The sequence below is a fragment of the Neodiprion lecontei genome, chromosome 5 (assembly GCF_021901455.1).
Source record: "Neodiprion lecontei isolate iyNeoLeco1 chromosome 5, iyNeoLeco1.1, whole genome shotgun sequence".
Taxonomy (NCBI): Eukaryota; Metazoa; Arthropoda; class Insecta; order Hymenoptera; family Diprionidae; genus Neodiprion; species Neodiprion lecontei.
In genome coordinates, this window is record NC_060264.1 from 25,997,483 (window position 1) to 26,017,529 (window position 20,047).

Consider the following 20,047-nt stretch of genomic DNA (forward strand, 5'->3'; position numbering starts at 1 on the left):
ACCCAGCAGACAACACAGTGTGAAATAATAATAATAATAATAATGATAATAATAATAACGGTTTGTTTTTTAGGGCTTGAAAAAAAGTAAATAAAAATAAGACAAAAGAAAAACATGCGGGGCAATCGAATGATCAAAAATTACCATTACTGCGGAATATATGTCGCTTTAGATCCATTGCTGGCAATTACAATTGACGAGTCAAGACTCGGAAGGGTCAATATTTCGAATGGTCGATATATTGATATTTCAAACATGCGAAAATAAAATAACTAGATAGAATAACTGCTGATCAGCGAGATTTTCAAAAATCAAGGTTTCGAACAATTCATCTTTCGTTTTTTTATTTTCGCATGTTTTAAATTTCGATATATCGTTCATTCGAAATATTGATCCTTCCTAGTTTAGACCCCCGTCCCTATTGATGAGAACAAGAGTGTATCGAGAAAAGCAAACACTTGTACAATATTTCGGTAATATACTGCAGTACATACATAGAAGTGTATAAATAAATCAAATCATTTTGCAAAACCAGAAGTGGAGTTTGCATTCAAGTGCAGCACAGGATTAAATTCAACTAGTTATCGTTAATAGTTAAAGTAATAACGATAATGATAATGATAATAATAATAATAATAATAATAATAATAATAATAATAATGATAGTTTTATTTAAAAATTCTTTGAAGATACCTAATATTTTACAATAATTAGTCAGTTGAAAGATTAACAGGGGAAGAAACAACGTGAAAAAAAAATAAAATGAAAGATCTAGGGAGACATAAAAAGAAAAAAAAAAAAAAACTGGGTAGGTACATCAGAATAATCATCACTAAATTTATTCGTACTCGGCAAATATCCTATAATAGTAATCAATGGTGGTTTATTATAAATTGTAATGGCAAGGAGGATAGACGTTTGTACCTGAATCATAAATTATAGCGATACACACATCTGTGCGTTTATTGTACAAATAATCTTACGTCAAGCTAGCAAAAAGCGTAATTATATTGAAAGCTCTTTTCCTTGCAATGAGAAAAGTGAGTGTAAAAAAAAAAAAAATAGTACAAAATTGATTTTCTTGCAAAGCTTTAAAATTTTTGTACATGCACAGGCATATATTCGAAGTATTGAAAGATTTCCCATCAAACCGTCTGTTCGACAGTTTAAATTATTTTTTTTATTTTCAATCTTTCCACCTCGATTTTCATTCGGTTTCATAAACCCCCAACTTTCAACACTCATCATCGAGATATCGTGCCTGCCATCAGATCGTTTGTATTGAAACTGATGTAGTGTCATTTTTTCGAATCATTTCAAATCCCGATTAACTTATAAACTTTCGTTAATTGTTTTAGTTATAAGAAATGTACGATACACGATATCTCTTGTACCCATAGTTATTTGTACAATAAATCAATTCACACGCCGGCTATTGTACCGATTTTACGTATTTGCCAAGTAGTCGTGAAATTGTACCTATGAAGTGGAACAATTAATTACTAACAACGTCTCTGAGAAGCCTAGATTTTAATAATACTTATATTTCATAATTCATAATAATTTATATACGTATATTTATATTTATATATAATATAATTATCTATATCATATACCTAAGGGAATTCTGATATATTTCATTGTTTCACTTTTATTTTTTCGTGTTCGGTTTCTCTTTTTCTTGTATTTTCTTTTTTCTTTTTGTCCAATGAGCAATAATCGTCGATATTAAATGCAACGAAATATCGATTAATCATCAGACCGTTGACGTTAATTGGATTATGATATAATAATGATTGGTTAAATATATAGAAATATAATCGAAGCATCTTTTAATCACTGTGTGTTCATTAACGAGAAATATCGAACTGTGTATTCGGAATCGCGTAAAAACTCGAATCGAAAATATCGACACGCCTGCACTCAAAGATCAATTTTTTCTGTTCTTTCGTTCCCAAGACTTTTTTCTTTGTAATGTAATGCTGTTATAGACTTTCTGAGACAAAAAACAGCGCGATAGTTACAATAATCATGATATTATTGTTAACAATGATAATAATCATAAAAAGCTATTCAAATTGTCAAGTGCATTAATTAAAAAAAAAAAAAATTGAAATGATCAGTGCGCATAACAGTATAAAGAAGCCAATGAGAGAATAGTTTTTGGGATGCATTGAGACGGATTCCACCTTGGATAAAATTAAATAAAACTGAAGAGTTATTAAAAAATTTTGCAATTTGATGCTTCCAATTTGTAAGTTACTCAATAATATAAAAGCGGATGATCAAAATCTGAATATATCGTGGAAAATATGCACATGAAGGAACGAAGTACCGAAGCAACGAAAAAGCAGGACTAGGCACAGCAATTATTTAAATATATCATTGAGGATAATTTTGTGAAAATTTCAGACGAACTATTTACAAGAGATGTGTGTGAACGTGATGAATGTTTCAAAAAAATATCGAAATGAAGAAAGAATATCCGAGGATAGGAAAAAATGGAAACACATCTCGACGTTACAAAAATGTGATAATAAAAAATCGATTTCAATTCTTGTAAAGTAGAAAATGGTAAAAAATGTTAAGATTTGAAAAGGTAACAGTCGAGATTGAATAAATTTTAATTCATACACGTCTAGCAAAACCAATAATGATGAAACTCAAATATGTACAGAATTCGTATATAACGATACGGTGTGAAATTTTTTCAATATTAACATCCGGTCTAACATTTGATGAAAAAAAAAAAAAACTGACTACATCGTTGACTGATTGTAAACTTCCAACTCAAGACAAATTTGAAGTTTGATACCAGCGCAATTAAAAATTGTTAAAAACAATCCACCAGGGCGTGTATATTTTGTGTTTTGAATAGCTAGTTCAAAGAGAACTGGAAGTAAATACGACACTCCTTTATTTCTCCAATATCAAAATTCACGGCAGGTATGAACTGTCTTTTTGATGCTGTTACTTTGATTATAAATATCTTTCAATTTTTACCTCATTTTGAATGAACTTAAAAATCAATATCACCGTTCTTTCCTTATCCAAGATGTTGAAAAATCACTAACAATAATTTTTTTTCAAATTAGATTGCATAAATGACCGCAAAATATTGATAAATCCAAGGTGGACCGCCGTGTTAATGTGATGTAACGATAACAACAACAAGACACGCATACAAATGATATATGGTTACGATTAAATTAAGTATAAAAATTGCTGTCGATGATCATACGAGCGACGAAGAAGAGATAACAAGATCACAATACGATTTTAAAATGAGTTGTGACGTAGCTTGTAATTTAGTTTCATAAAACTTTGCTTTTCTTTTCCTTTTTTCTTTTAATATATATATATATACATATACACATATATATATATATGTATATGTATATATATCTTTTGTTTTCTAGTTTCATTCTTTCATAAAGCGGAATAACGCGCTAATTACTTGGGTAGATGCTACTCCTAGTCGGATACCTCGTTGTCTGGGTCAAGATCCCGCGTTGGCGTTGAAGCGTTGCTCGCCGACGCCGAATGTGCCCCAGGTCGATGAGTTCTTCGTGGATCAAAAGGATCCACAACTATTTGTTCAGTCCCTTTGATCTCAGCTCTACAAAACGGACATCCTTGACCCTCGGAATCCTGAAATTTTAGTTTCACATTTACATAACTGCGTAGAGACAATGATTCATTTGTCACTACACACGTTACAGTTTAACTGGATTTTGTGAAACTTCATGCAAGATTTCGTTGGATTTGACTTGATCATAATAATTTTGACTTCTGCTATTGATTGATTGGAATACTAAGAAATTGGATTAAGGTACTGCTACCTGCCAGGCTGTGAGGCACGGAGTGCAGAGGAGATGACCGCAGGGTTCTATTCTGACATCTTTGTCGTGTTCCGCGCATATTTTACACAGCTGAAACGTGCTACCCATTTCGCAGTAGAGTTCGTACTGTTCAGCGGTTACTTTTATGTGTTCCTCCGGAGTGGGTTGAACCGCCCACGTTAAATCTGGATTAACGTTTCTTCCGTCCGGATACAAATAACTGGGAACAAAACAATCATGTTATTCAGAGGTGACCCAATTCATCAAGGTCGTCAAAAATTTAACTTTTGAGCCTCTAGAAGATACTTACAAGCCTTCCCGATAGCCGTCGAGCAACGCTTGAATCAGGCTTTTGTTGTGAGGTATCGTCTGGAGTATGTCACTGTCCGAAGTAACGTAGCCTATGGCCCACTGTCCTAGCCTCGTACAACTCAGTCGAAATACGTAACTGCCTGGTTTTGATATACAATACTTTTGCAGTCTTGCTTTGACCTCGTCGTACGTCAGAAATGCCACGTACCCAGGGTGCGTTACGGCCAACGTCTGCCAATTTTGTAACAGCGTTGACCAAGGCTGAAATAATCTGTAGAAGAAATGAAAATTAATGATTTTTAAAGAGCGAATCGTTTCAATGACAGTTTTGTAGTAAATGCGACACTAGAGAAACAGAGGAAGGAATAATTTGAGTCGGAGAGGGATGATACATTCTTGGATAACATAACGACACTCACCTAGTAAAAACATCAAATTCAAAATTCGATATATAGTCGTTACAAGTGAGATCTATGGTAGATTTCAGTGCCATTGCTTCTAGTCCAGAACTGATAGGATGAACTTGGTTCAATTCGTGCCTGAACACTTTCCAAGGAACCAGGGTGCTGTAACAAAACATAAACAAGGATAAGCTCGCTGCAGGGTGTATCAAAAAAATGTTTAACATGAACTTAAAGATATATTAAGATTATTACAAGTATACAGAATGGTCCAACAGTTATTGCACATTTCTTCCAATATCTCGTCATGAACAGAATTTATACTACTTCAGGTGTTTTCAAAACACATTCTTCATACCTCTCAACTCACAATTATGTAAAAATTTATTCTCAAGGAGTTCGTTTAACAAACTATGAGTATGTTTTACTTGTGTATGGTTGTACTAAATTTTAGACAATCCAAAAATTGCGAAGCAACGATTATTCTTAAACATGCATCGTTACAGTAACGTTACCAGCTTCAAATTCATAAAAATTAGGGGTAGTCCCTGACTTTCCCTTAAAATAATTAAAGTAGTCATAAGTATTATACATATAATGCACTTTTTTTTTACCAGTTAGACATCTAACGAAGGAAATGACTTTCAAAACCAGTTAGCAAATATACATGTGGGGAATTCTATGTGAACCCGACCAATATCTGACCCTTGCCATTTCTGATTTTGTTTAAAAAAATTTTCTGCAATTGTCCCAACTCTGAAACCGTACCCTCAATTTTTTTAGATTTTTTACTCAACTGCCAATTACTTACAAATATTTAAAGTGATTTTGAAAAGGATCTGGCTTAAAATTCTCAAAATCTGTATTTTCTATTTTAAACATTTCAAGACCCATGGTGGTTTGATTTTTTTCACTTTTTTTTCGGTGCTTTTAATTTTTTTGGTCAACTAAAATGTGGTTTAAATGATCTCAAAATTTAGGAAGAACTCTAAAAACTTCTATTTTTCACTAACAACATTTCTAGACTGGTTCCATTATGGAGATATTTTTGCCTATTCTTTGGGAAATTTAATTTTTTTTTTATCAACTTTATAATGAAATCGGTCTAGAAATGTTCTAAGTGAGAAATAGAACATAGAATAAAGTTGATAAAAAAATTTGAATGTGCAAAAAAATAGGCAAAAATCGCTCCATAATGGAACTGGTCTAGAAGTGTTCCAAGTGAAAAATAGAAGTTTCGAGAATTTTTTGAGAAATTTCAAATCGTTTACACAAAGTAAAACTTTAATCAAAAAAATTAAAACAGCTAAAATAAAATATAAAAAGAAATCGACCCCACACGAGCCGGTTTTTAAAATGTTTTCAGAAGAAAATACAGTTTTTGAGAATTTCTTGAGAATTTGAAAAAAGATCCTTTGCAAAATCAATCTCAACATTTATAAACAATTAACCAGTTGAACAAAAAATCTGAAAAAATTCAAAGTACTCTTTCAGAGTAGGAAAAATTGCACCAAAAATTTTTGAACGCAAATCAAAAACGTCGAGGGTTAGACATTCCTTGGGGTCACATGGAATTCCCCACACACATCAGTGAAAAAACAACGTCATGGTTTTGAGCTATTAGAATACATTAGAACGGGGTAAAAAAATTTACGGGGAATCATTAGCATACTTGACGTATCGTGAGCGTGTGAAATAATTTTCAATGTCACGAACCCGACGCGCGCAGCGTACGTATAACGGTCGTTTAAATATTTGATTACCTTCCCGCGATCGAACTTCCCGCTCGATAATAGCGACGGAAAATGTAACGGTCGCAACGAGGGCGGCGGAGGGGGGGGGGGGGGGGGGGGAGAGACGTTCGGCCATGCTTAACGCCAAATAGCCAATGACCATATTTTATTTGATAATGTCGGGGCGGTCGTTGACGAATAGAAAATTATCTCTATTCACGTTTCTTTTTTGCAAATAATAAAGCGATATTTGTGATTCTACCATTATGCCAAGAAATTATTACGCACCATAACCTCATGAACTTGCTGTCACAACAACAAAACTGTCTCACTCGCACTTTATGCGAGAGAGACAAGGACGCAGCTAAGTCGTACTGCGCATGCGTGACTCGTCATCTCGGTTATTTTTCGCAGCGAACTGCTCACTTATCGCTGGAAAATTGATCCCACTTTTGGGATGCGGCCTCGGCAAAGTTCGGTCTCCTTCCCTCTTACTTCGTGGTATGCACGCAGGCTCGCAAGTCTTAAGGCTGTAATTATGACGCATCAGGCGGGAGAAAGTTGCTATAGCGGCGAGTTGACGGTTTCAACTTGTCGACGAAGCTGCCACCCACCCGACCGACCCATCGATCATTCGCTCATCGTCATCGTTACTCTGCGGTTTCTATCGCGTCTCCCGCGACGTTGGAAATACATATAAAGGTAGGATTTGTCACGAGCGTACGTGCATACGTACGCATAAACTATATATCTGGCTCTGCTGTCGCATTTCTCCTTTGGCTGTACGATTGGTGACAACTTTGTTTTCAATTTCTGAAGGGAATTAAACGTAAGTTTTTTTTTAATTACGTCACGCAACCTAATCAATTGGTTCGTTCGATGATAACTTACTGCAATTATTGTAAGCATTGGCGGGATATAAGCTAACTCAAGTATTCGACATTTTGCCAATTAACGATCGACCGATATTTATTTGTTGTTTTTTTTTTAATTCTGTTCCCTCGGTTCTGGTCAACTCTATGATCCGTAGTTTTTGATAAATATATTTTTAGCATTGAGCCCGCGGTCATTTCTTATTGTTGGATTGCTGTTTGTTTAACAGAGAGGTTTAATAACGAGCCGGCGGAAATTTTGCCCAAATGATACAATATTCTGCTTATTCGTAATAAAGTTTACCCGCGGTTTCGTTTAGCGATTGAATTTTGTAAAATGCGTTAATTTTTGGTTTTTGAAATGTAAAGAAATTATCTATGAGTTAGAAGTTCGTAACGTTAACTTAACGAAATATTTAAACTAAAAATTACTATTTTTTATATTTTCAAGGACTTTAAGTGGCTAACTTTTCAAAGTATGGGTACATCTCGTTTTGTTACATGTTGTTTATCAAATTTCAGACAATCCTAAAGTTGTAGTATTACATTTTTTTTAAAAATACATCGTTACGTTGCGAATTACTTAAAATTAATAACCTTGAAATAAATTTGAGACTAAATATAATTTACTCTGTAAGAAAGATAAAAGATTATCTGTGAAACTATTACGCAAACTTTATCCGTGAAACGCACCTCGTGTATGACACAAGGCAAATAATAGAGAGAAGAAACAAGTCATAATTGAAATACGGTCCGCGAGATGGCTCAGCCGAAGCAAATTGAATTCCTTACAAGTCACGTAGTAATACATTGTTGTCGTTATCGCACAGTAGTCCAGTCATTATAGTCTTTTCAATGTACAATAATTATATCGGGCGCCGCGAAGAAAAATTCTGCGATATAATTATTGTACTTTCAAGTCGATTATTTGGATATAATGACTGGACTACAGTTTCTGGATACGTATCAGATATCAATTTTTACAAACGCAACGAATAATACCGGCAGTGATAAGATATAGTTTCGTGTGATCGATGATCCACAAGTGTATACATTTTTCAGATAATCGTTATTAGTAATGAGCGGAAACACGGATTACAAGGCGGCAAAGTCTGTCCACGACTTTACCGCGAAATCGATCAAAGATGAGGATGTACCTTTGTCAAAGTAAGTTAATGAATGGAAAAAATTGACAAGCAATTTACAAAAATCGGAAATAAACCTCTACTAGAACACGAGTACAGTTGTTGGTTTTTTTTTTTTTTTTTAATGTTAAATTATTCTACTTCAGGTACGCTGGGAGGGTGTTATTGATTGTGAACGTTGCTTCGAAGTGCGGTTTGACTGCAACAAACTATAAAGAACTTAACGAACTACACGATCAGTACAATGAGAAGGGTAAATATGTGAATATAAACGACGTGAAGAATAGGAATAATAATAGCAACTACTATGATAATGGAAGTACCGTTATAAATATATGCGCAAACGCGATAATGGGATCAGAACACGAATACAAAGAGACAGAAAAATTACCACTAAATGACTAATTTTCCATATAAAAACAAATTTAAATTATTCAATGTCATTGATAATCGATGAAAGTCAAAACAGCGACCATCTCTCATTAGATTAGTCGTTGACTATTTTGATGTAACATCAATGTGCGAAACCAGACAGTGGTAAAATACAGTCATTCGAAATAATTTTGCTATATCATGGATGATGTCATTTCAAATCGTCGATGTCACTTCAAGTCACGTATGTACCTAATATTTGTTCAAAGGAATTATTGTAACCCCACACGTAAGAAGTACCGCGTAAAGTGTAACCGAATTTTCAAAATTCTGTTCAATTTCTGAAAAAGATGATGAAAAAATTGGTTTATTTTATCAGTTAACGATGGTTTCTGCATTGTCCAGAAGTACATTTATGGCGTAGTTGGTGGTTTCGCGTGTATTTCTTATATATTCGTGAGAATTTTTATCTCCAACGATCCAGCGGCATTTGCGCATTAGAAATCAAAGCTGACTCACAGTTGAATTATCAATTCTTCGGAACGTGGCGTATTTCTCTCATAGCACAACATTCGAATCATACGTATCTATTGTCGTACAGGTCTAAGCATCCTGGCCTTTCCATGCAACCAATTCAACGGACAAGAACCCGGAGGCAGTGACGAGATTTGCAGTTTTGCTGATCGTCAAAAGGTAGTTCAACTATATTTCAATAGTCGCAAAACAAACATAACTTGGGCATCGAATTGGTCAGCGCCAGATGAAAGCAGGGGTTGACGATAATTGGGAGATTTCAGTATCGGAAGCAGAATTTTCTCTAATTCGCATCGTAAGTTTCAGGTGAAATTCGACCTGTTTGAAAAGATCGACGTTAACGGAGACAATGCTCATCCTCTCTGGAAGTATTTGAAGCATAAGCAAGGGGGAGTTCTTGGGAGTTTCATCAAATGGAATTTCACAAAATTCATCGTCGACAAGGAGGGCAAAGTCGTAGAGAGACACGGACCCAACGTAGATCCGAGCAAATTATCCTCGCATATCGAGAAATATTTGTAAGGCATGACATTTTAATTATATACACACGTTGGAACAGTCAAATTTTGTCACGCGCTATGCCCAGTAAATGTCACGTTGTTTATTATGTCCAACAGTTGGCTAATATAGGTTTCAAATTAGATGATAAAGACGATATTTATTTACAATGCACAAACAACTGAAAAACGAGAGAAAAATAAAACGGCGTAAAAACATTACAAGAAGAACAAAAACAAAGTTACAAAAAGTGAACAAAAACTTACTTAAAAATTCACGAAACCACGATGATTTTTGATTATTAGTAGTTACTTAGGTCTGTTTGTTTAACATAAATAATACAGAATTAATTGATCACGTTTGCTTATTTTACCCAACCTAAACCAATTTACAAAGCGTTAAAATTTAATTCCGATAATCGTATATCAGAATCGCTTTAGAGATATTATATAGTGTTTTATACATGAAATTTGATACTACGCGTATTCTGAAAATTGAGATACGATGTGACTAATGGTATTGAAAAATCGTTTTTATACTCAATTTGAGAAGAGGCGTTGTGATTAGTGGAAAAATGAAAAAAAGGTTGCACAAAGATATGCAGGGTATGGAATAACCGCGATGTCGTTTAAAGTGCGAAAGTTGTATACACGGAATAAATACTGTTCCCAATATGCTTTAAAGCGATAAGATACGAAAAGCAGGAGGAGGACATAAATTGATAAGATTAACTATTGGCGATGAGAGACGAGAGGAGAGGAGAGGAGGAAGTTTGGACGAGCCTCTGGCCAGCTACGCGAATCACAGGGGAGTACGAATAGGAAATAATTTACGATCAAAGCTTCCACGAGGATCGATCACGGACGAGAAAAAAAAATTGGATTATATCCCGGAATCGTATAAAAGACTGAATAAAACAAATCGAAGGTGGTTCGTTCCGATTTTCATTTACATGAAACGGAAAAAAAGAAAGTTTAACGTATTGAAAACGACTGTTGAGACGCTCTCTTTCAATCTCCTCAGTCTCGATTCTCGGTCTTCGGCTCTCGTTCAAGTATTGAACGATAGCTCGTCTTCTTCCCGTTCCACCAACGGAAGTCTTTTTCCAGTTGCAACCTGCGTCTTGTCTCTCCACGCTTCGCCTTGCTTGCAAACTCAATGACCTACTGCTGTTACTGCTGCCGGCGACATTGCAAAGAACGATTTCAACGCGAGAAATGATTCGTCGTAGCTTGGCGTCTTTTATAGGTTTTCGGATTTAACCGCCATACAGATTTGTCAGAAAGAATATATACTGTCGGATATTGATCCAAGTTTTCAAGTAAGATTTAATTCAGAATTATTTTGAAGCATGTAGGGGAAATCGTAAAATATTGGTGGATAGGGTATCTTAATACACAATTTACTCAATTTTAGAAACTCCTCAAGTTGCCAAATAACAATTTTTCCCAAAAGTACGACGTTATACACGAACGATAAAAAATTCAACGTCAACGCTTAAACTTTGACATCGTTGATCAAAATATGTGCATCATTCATTTAGAGTGGTTTAATCCTTTGAGTCAAACATTATTGTGCTGAGTCAACGTTTATAACAAGATAGTATTCTATGATTTTTCGGGTGGCTGATTACGAATCAGAAATCAGATTTAAAAAATTCAAGATGGCGCATCCAATATGGCGGGCGAAAACTTCAAATTTGATCGAATACGGTCAAATTATACGTTTAACGAGCGACCCCAAAAACTTATAATTTATGTAAAACATGTACATGTACAGAGGAGTAACTTTCTCGAAAAGTAATTATTCCTTCAATTTTCGTGATTTTTTTCAATGAATTTGTTTCTAACAACAATAATTTACATTATATCGCAATCATTGCTCTCGAGTATTGAAAACCTATTAGTAAATTAGCAAAGAAATATGTTTTCAAACTTCTCTAAATATACAAAAAAAAATAGATATAAAATAGGTGGTAAGAATACCCACTTCCCACCATGACTCAAAGAATTAACAAGCATTCGCGAACAGTAAATTGTAGAACGAGAAGCTTCTTGAAACGTTGTCGACTTGCAAATAGACTGAAAAATCTCCATATTTGACAAAATTGTGACTAAAACTCATCAGATTACGTGATAGCTGATTATGTTACGTCTTCGTATAATAATCAAGACCAATTGATCTAATTGCTTTAATTCACCGCCGTATTTGTGTCCGTATTATATGAGACCTTGAAGAGAGAAGAAACTGTAAAAAATGTCTTTTCAAATCGTTCCGTTTTGGGGCTAAAACCGGGGTGATCAATTGCTGCTGAAAGCGAACGAATTGAACGAGTTTTTTTTCCGCTTTCTTGTGGTTATACAGCAGTTACTGCAAGAGGTTATCTGTATTATCGATTGAGCACCTCCTTTCTGCCCCCCCCGTGCCGCCGTTTGTCTGGTGCACCGTCAGGTAATTATAACAACAACGATACTGATCATCGAACGCGGTTTAAGCCGGGAAACGACGAAAAATAGCACGTAAAGTATAAAAGACTTTTATTTGTCTATAATGCAAATAGTGATAAGACGGTTTCGGATTAGAGCAGTGTTTTTTTTCTACTGGAAGGAGGGTTTAAAAATTTGTTTTCATTTGTACGAAAAAATTCTTCCGAAGTATAATGTGACTTGGTTTTGTTATTTTTTATATTTGAACGATTTGTCAAAAACATACTTATTCCCGTTAGGTTGCGCGAATTTTCCAATATAAATCACTTGAATACGATTTTACACCTACGGACATAATCTTGCAGGCAATTAAATCGTCGAAGAAAAATCGTCCCGGATTTTTTTTACGTCGCGTCGTAACAATAAGAAACCAGATATTAGGAATATAAGAACTTTTCAAAGGTCAATCTGTCGACGTCCATATTACGAATACAAAATAATTAGAGGAGAGTTAAAAAAACACTTGTTCTCTCTCTCTCTCCTTTTTTTTTATTTTTTATTTTTTTCGTTGCAACCTTTTTTAATTCTCCTCTACAAATACTGAAAACAAATGACTATTATTCTTTCGCTTTCGATATACAGCGTTATGTTTAACGACGAGTCGGCAGCTGTACAATAACGCATATAGGTATAATCTATGAAAATTTGAGCAGTTAGCGGAATCTGTATTCCGGCCGCTTATATTTTCACCACGGACGACGCGCGGTGTAAGTGTAACTTTTAACATACGCTTCGACGTAAGAGAGAGATACTAGCGCTATAATTAGTCGTCCTTGCTTGTCGGCTGATCCGGTCGTGCCGCCGCCTCCATTCATAGAATTTACGCTTCTTCTTTCCGAGCAAGCAAACGAAGTCTTGCCTCAAGAAACGTCATTTGACGGTCTTTCGACGTTTGAAGGAAAAATATTATAATAAAAATAAAGAGTGAAACGCGTTGCTTTACATTCGAGTTTAACGACGGATGAACGATGATATTGATCATACGGTTTGTATAGAAAAATGTTTTACAGACTTGACACGGTTCTCATGATCGTCGGCTGCGTGAGAAACACATGTGATTTTTTTTTTTTTTGTTTTGTTTATTAACCAAAAGAAATCAATACAATGTGAGCACTGTTTCGCGTTTGCATGGTATACATATATATACCGTGTACAGATCTGAACATCGATTGTTTTTTTTTTTTTTTTTTTGTTTCAGAACAGGGATTATCTGTCCGGCATTATCAACGAATAAAATCCTGTGAAAGAGATATTTTGTTCATTTTTCTTTTTTTTTTTGCTACAAATGTTAAATAAAATTAAATATCCAAGCACGCTTGAGACGATAATAAATTGAAACGAGTCCAAAGAAATTTGATACAATTACGAACGGATGTTAAGCGCAAGTCGAGTTTCTTTAGCTCCGGACACTGACCGTGAGTCACTTCCGGTCTGGAAAGCTCGGCTGGCAGCTCTCGCGTAAAACAGGGTGCAGCAACAAGATTATAGAGAAACCGTTTTTATACACCGATATAGTTTAAACTTGACCGTAGTCTACCATTTTTTTGATCCGTATAGCCATTTCCTCTTTCATAGTTCTCGTTCCTTTTCTTTTTCCTTTCCTTTTTCTGTCTCTCGCTTTCATTCGTTGCTTTATTCCGTCAGATCCCGACCTCGCCTGATACTAAAAGCGTAATTATATCACATACCCATTCATTTTCATTATTTCGCTACGTACCTAGACGCGAAGGAATAACAAATGCGTATGATGGAAATAGATGAGAAGGTAAAAAAGGAAACTTCTTGTGTTTATTTTATAGTCGAAGCGTAGAAATTTTCAATGAAAACACTTTTACGCAGTGTCGTTCGATGTATTCCGCAACTTAACTGCGTAGTAGAAGAAAAAAGAAGAAGAAGAAACGTCGTTGCGTATTTTCGTTGTGAAACTTGAAACTTCGTATCGTCGTTGAGTTGGAATTTTCAGGATGTTTGTTAAATTTTCGAACAAATATTTTCGCACCGTGTTCATTTTTACTTCTTTTATATTTTTTAAATTCCTTCCTCGCGTCAGGTTCATTTACCTCAAGATTTACGTAGACAGAAACTTATAACGATAATATTTAGTTGTTTTTAAAGAAAATTATTCGGTTATCGTAGGATTCGAATAAATCGAGAATAAATGTATACAGTCTGATTTTAAGAAAGTTCGTTTATAGCAGAGATTACATTTCGATATATTTTATTGATCAAAAAAAAAAAAAAACTCGTATGATCCATCAATTTCCAAGCAATTGTTATAACGATACAGAAGAAGTTAAGGGACAAAAAAAATTAGCTTTCATCCTCTTCCGGTAATTCGAGTCATAGGTTTTTTGAATGGAACGCACAATTACTTGCAAAGAATGGTAAGTGTGAAGGAAAATTGCGTAAGTCAGGATATACGTGTGTACATAAGTACACTTGGTGACAATGAATCCGAGACGGCTAATTTTTTCCACCAGACATTTACGTTGGCAACACTGAGAAACCTACAGGGCGATACGCGGCCGAGCGTGAAACAAACCCAATCTCAATAAACGTAACGTAACCCATGACCGTCGAATATCTAACCTTAGAATACGTGCCAATCCAACAAGTCATTATCCCCGCGATATTCTTAGGTTATATTAGACGGTCATGGGTTACGTTACGTTTATTGAGATTGAGTTAGTTCCGCGCTCGGCCGACTGTGGCGCTGTAGGTTTCTCCGTGTCGCCAACGTAACTGACTGGTGTAAAAAATCAGCCGTCTCAGATTCATTGTCCCCGAGTGTACATACGTGCCGCGTGTATCGCATCACCATGCGTTACGCAAACTAATTGTAAAACTGAACAACGTAACTGTGTCGCATGCACACGTGTCCGTGCATCTGTGCGTGCAATGGAACGACAAGCAGCCGCGTAACGAAGCCGGTGCCCCCAGCAACGCCTCTGCGCTGTATCGGTGTTCCCGATATCGGTCAATGAAAGAAAAATAGTTTAAACGTCGAGCAGCGACGACGTCGAATGAATGAATTCAGGGACGGAGGTATGAATGAACTACTGTTCCGATGAATGAATCGGTTGGCTAAGCTCTTCTATCGGGGCTCGGATCCGATGTGGAAACGGGATTTTTCGCTATCGAACATTTCGAAAATCCCATCTTCATGTTCTGCAATTCTTTTCTGATTGTAAAAGAAGTGTTCTCCGAGTATATTGTGACGTTTGAATTTTTGGAAAATCTCATTACTGCTCACCATTCGTCCGTTCTGAGAACTTCGCGATACGTCGAACTTCGTAACGACAATGAATAAATTATGATTTATTGTAGCGAGAAATTGTTTTATCGTAACTTAATTATAGGATTCTCTGAAGTTGAGTCCGATTTTCGGAAACTGAATTTCTTCAAAGTTGTTCTAAATTTTCAAAACAATCACTTTCGTTCCGATGATTCGTTTACACGTTTTTTCTAAATTCAATCTCGTGAAATTTTTTGTAAAGACTGAAAAGCAGCGAAGAAAAATTTATTTCTTGATCAATCGCGCGGTTGGATTTACAATAACTTTACCGTAACAAAATATTATAAAACAATAAATTGTCGTAGTTATTAGATCTTTAAGACGTTACTTCGAAGACGTTGAGTTTTGTATAGCATAAATATATTCTTTTTCATTACCCCTTACACGGAATTTTAGAGATCATTCTGAATCTGCGAAATCACAAGTTTTCCGAAAAAATTTGCTAACCAACTTTATCCTCATATGATTAATCGGGTGTAGCCGAATAATTTCGTAGTCATTTTATCTATGATCTTTTCTCGGAATCTGTTTGTTTCTTCGTGTTATTTTTTCTCCGAAACGAAACGTCGATTGAAAATTATCTTCAACAAAAACAATTTCTTTTTTTCTTCTTGTTTGTTTGTTGTTCAAACAAATATTTGAATAAAACTCTCAACGTGTCGTTTTCAACTTCCGAAACCCACGCATATTCTATTCTTGCGTCGTAAAGATCGAGCCTCATATTATATGCATACAGTTATCCTCATTCACGCTCTATATTTTCGTTCTCTGTTGTACCCACCTAGGTGTACTAACATTCGGAATATAAGTGGTAGGAAAATTATTGCGTCTAATTTTACGGACGACATTTAACTGACAATGAGACGACGATAAATATTTTATGATATATTTTTTCCTTGGTTTCCCCTTTTCCTCATTAGGTTCATTCGATTCCTCACTTTAATTCGTCGTGTGGTATCTTTATCCGTAAGGTTGCGACTTATTTGTATGACGTACATAAGAGGCATTCCACCGCAAAACGATCTACCTAGGTACAACCTTCGTCGACGAGGTTTTATTTTTTTTATTTTTAGGAATGATACAGAGTGTACGATAAAAAACACATCTTTCGCCAAGTTTAACATTTTTTTGACCATGGGTTTAATTTTTACTGCTTCCGAAAAGACGACAACCCAATTTTCGAACGATAAGTTACAATCGATTGGCTTCAATTTTCAAAGCAAGATTGAAGTTGGCAAGCTTTTGGGTTTATATAAAATACAGGCTAAGCAAGTAATTAAAAAGTGAGAAAAATCTGATGAAATATAAATTTCAAAAATAAATTAATTTTATATTCGATTCGTTTTTTTTTCACATGTTTCAATTACTTGTTTCGCCTGTAGCTTACGAACAAAAAGCTTGCTCACTTCCAAACTGGTTTCAAAATTCTTCTTTTTAAACAAGGAATTCACGAAGAAAAAAAAATCGGAGCTAATCGATTGGCGCTATTCACACGAAAATTGGCTTTCCATGTTTTCTGGAACAGTAAAAAACAAACTTGTCATCCGAAAGATCTAAGAATCAGTGTAAAGATGTTTTTTTTTTTATACACTCTGTACTATATTTAAAAGCAAAAAAAACAAAAAATATAAAAAATTACCCATTTTGAGTATCAGCCGTGGGTCGGTTTAGGACGGAATGCCTCATATATGAATAAAACCGAGTTCGAGTTGTTCAGAATCCGTTTTCACGCTTTGCACGTGGCCTCGATGCAAACCGGAAACTATTTCCCTAATATCCTTTTCCTCGCCGTTTTCCATTAAACTCGAAAATCCAAATAGGCGCGTATCTAAATGTACAACAAGACAAACGCGTCACACCGCACCTAAAAATCTTGCAATATAAATATAAATACACATGTCAGCCTTGCAAGCAACCAGCAACCAGCAGCAGCAGCAGCGTTTCGTGGCGATCGCGTGCAGACGACGCGACGACTCGACGATGACGCGTTTTTCATACATACATACACACATACATACACGCATACATGTAATACATATTTTTGGCAAATCGGTGTCGTCGTGACGCCCAACGCCGCAATGCATCTCGTCGACCTATCCCATCGTTACGGTTGCGTGCTAAACTGCGGGGGCGATTACGAATGCGAGACAGATGGGGGTGGGGGGCGGAGAGAGAGAGAGAGAGAGAGAGAGAGAAGTAAGTTGTGCGACATCCGCAGGTAGGCACACAAAAATTATACGTAGCCGTGTCCGATGCGTTGTCGCTACTACTGCTTACGATGGTTCTTGTTTGGAACTTTTACGAAATTTCACCGGGACAATCGATGAATCGGTTCCAATTAAACGAATAGAAATATCGTCAAAGGCACAGGTCTCCAATCTCAATCCTAAAGCCTCACTCAAGTACTTGTCAAGTTTGTTATTCGATATATAATAATACACATTTTTATTCAACTTTTGGTATTCATATTATATTTGATCGTCGGATTAACTATTTGTAAAAAAAGGTACGAGTGTAAGAAATCGATCGGCGTTGACGATAATATTTGATAAGGATGTTAGTATTGTCAATGGAGTATTTTGTATGGATTTTTTATTGGTGACAAACTTACTAAAAAGTCGAATTCTAATTGGGTACAGCCGGCATAGAATATATACTCTATAGACTCATAAAATGATATTTTTATTGGATATTAGAAACAATCCTTACTGATTTCTAACGGTAACTGATTTTTTTTTTTTTTGATAAAAAATTGTACTGCGACGAAATTTATGCTAAAATTGTAGTAAAAATTTCAGTATTTTTAAACGGCAAACTTCACGGCCCTTGCGCGAGGGTTTAAGGATGAGATAGAGAGACTTGTGCTTTGGATGAGGTTTTTGATCATTTATTTGCAACCAATCTGGGCGGCCGCCGAGTCGAAATTAAGCGCCGTATTATACAGGATATAATTCACCGCTGTTACAGTATCGCTATGTGATATTTTTCTAAAAGATATAATATTCTTTACAGTTACAGCATCGCCTTAACGATCGATTGTTTTAATACAATTAGATAGACGCACATATTTGTAATTCATCGTATTCACATATTCGTAAGCTATTATATAACGAAGATTTTCCTAAATATGCCGGGAAAAAAAAATTATTTCGATCAAATCACTTTTAAATGGTTTAAAAATTGTATATATTCGTTCAATTTCATTCCACGTACAACGGTAAATTTTTTTTTTTTTTTTTTTTTCCTGGTCAGACTTATATTTAGGAAAATCCCGTTAAGACACGGTTCTTTTTTCATCACGTTACCGATAGATATTCAATTTTTCAAGATCAAACTGATATTCGTCATGTTTAAAAAACAGCAATGTCAAATTTACTGTTGGTTAAAACGAAATTTATTTCAGTGAATTTATGAAGCCTCCCTAATCATTTGAGCCGCGAAATCTAACGAATCTATGAAATATTGAACAATTGCAAAGTGATTTGAAAAGAGTAATCGATGTCTAAGATCTAGCTTACGAATTCACGATATACTTTTTCTCGTATTCTTCGAAAAATCGCCGTAGCTTGTCATCGCGTAAATTTAATAAATTAGCTGCGTTTAATTATTCTGTCGTCGAATTATCTAACGTAAAGGTATCGAATTTCGACTCACCAATCTTCTTAATGAAAGCAATTGGAACTCTGGTGATAGTGATCTGCGAACCTGATTATAATGGAGATTTAAAATTTATAGCGATTAGATTTTCAAAAGGCCAATAAAATTTCCCCGATCTCGAGTATGTCACGATTAATAGAAACGACTATGAAATTAATGTTCATACCTTAATGTAACGAAAAATGAAGAACAAAAACAATTTATTTTGCAATTGGTGGAATCACATCGCCGGCAATATCCTAATTTTAACAAAACAAAGTTTTATCAACAATTAAAAAGAGTATTAATGTTCAAGAATGCAATAGAAAATAAATAAATGAGTTAAAACTCTACTCCTTTGACGAATCTAGTTTAAAAACAACATCTTTCGCACACCTTGTTTCATTTCATTGTTAGTTCAAGTTTTTCCATTTAGTATGGATATTTTCATTCTTAGAGCCCTAAAACTGCATATTTCTGCTTTTCTTCGACTTTCACGGCCCGTAAGTATGCGAATTTTTGAGTCTATAAAATCGACTCGGGGATATTTTTTTAGAGAATTTAATACCCTACAAGAATGTGCCTTGAAATTTTTTTCATCTCAAACGGTTCAAATATCATTGTTAATATAAAAAAATCTATTTTGCGCGTTATGTAAATGGGAAATTTCAAATGGCCAGCGATACCTCTTAAAATTGAGGTAACAATTAGTTCAAACGGGAGAATTTTTTCTCAGCAAATAAGTCCTTTTAAGATCACAGGTTCGATAGGTCATTTTTTTTTGGCTGACCCTAATATACGGTATAAATTAAATATTTTTAGCTAAAATCCTTAAAGTATGAAAAATATATACCAATGATATTTTATACCTGTAAGACGAGTGATTTGAAAATGAATCGTGGCATGGCGTGCATGAGATAC

The 20,047-nt window shown here is 35.1% G+C and overlaps 2 protein-coding genes and 1 long non-coding RNA gene across 7 annotated transcripts in view; 2 read left to right on the plus strand and 1 right to left on the minus strand.

The window, feature by feature from the left end:
- Positions 1-20,047, plus strand: part of LOC124294596 — a 35,187-nt gene that overhangs the window by 13,493 nt on the left and 1,647 nt on the right. The gene's annotated exons all lie outside the window — the stretch shown is intronic.
- LOC107225234 (E3 ubiquitin-protein ligase CBL) overlaps positions 1-20,047 on the minus strand; it is a 33,130-nt gene that overhangs the window by 3,902 nt on the left and 9,181 nt on the right. The window contains exons 2-5 of one of the 3 annotated variants that reach the window (XM_046740509.1): positions 4,574-4,720; positions 4,153-4,425; positions 3,843-4,062; positions 3,487-3,651 (exon numbers count right to left, since the gene is read on the minus strand). In XM_046740509.1, coding sequence (XP_046596465.1) covers positions 3,487-3,651; positions 3,843-4,062; positions 4,153-4,425; positions 4,574-4,720 — 805 coding nt within the window. Of the gene's footprint in view, positions 1-3,457; positions 3,652-3,839; positions 4,063-4,152; positions 4,426-4,573; positions 4,721-20,047 lie in introns of all 3 variants that reach the window. The other 2 variants (XM_015665638.2, XM_015665645.2) reach the window with 2 other exon arrangements.
- Positions 6,838-10,064, plus strand: LOC107225250 (probable phospholipid hydroperoxide glutathione peroxidase). 3 transcript variants are annotated; one of them, XM_046740515.1, is made up of 5 exons: positions 6,838-6,990; positions 8,223-8,327; positions 8,452-8,558; positions 9,279-9,370; positions 9,512-10,064. In XM_046740515.1, the coding sequence occupies exons 2-5, from the start codon at positions 8,239-8,241 to the stop codon at positions 9,731-9,733; spliced, it is 510 nt and encodes a 169-aa protein (XP_046596471.1). In that variant the 5' UTR covers positions 6,838-6,990; positions 8,223-8,238; the 3' UTR covers positions 9,734-10,064. The 3 variants fall into 3 exon arrangements, with proteins under 3 accessions (XP_046596471.1, XP_015521143.1, XP_046596472.1); XM_015665657.2 differs by having other exon boundaries at positions 6,840-6,990; positions 9,518-10,064; XM_046740516.1 differs by having other exon boundaries at positions 6,978-7,117.

Bases quoted from the DNA above. Each gene is read 5' to 3' on its own strand.
- LOC107225250 (XM_046740515.1), top strand. From the start codon at position 8,239: ATGAGCGGAAACACGGATTACAAGGCGGCAAAGTCTGTCCACGACTTT. The intron at 8,328-8,451 runs GTAAGTTAATGA...ATTCTACTTCAG, and splicing joins GAGGATGTACCTTTGTCAAA to GTACGCTGGGAGGGTGTTAT. The intron at 8,559-9,278 runs GTAAATATGTGA...ATTGTCGTACAG, and splicing joins CGATCAGTACAATGAGAAGG to GTCTAAGCATCCTGGCCTTT.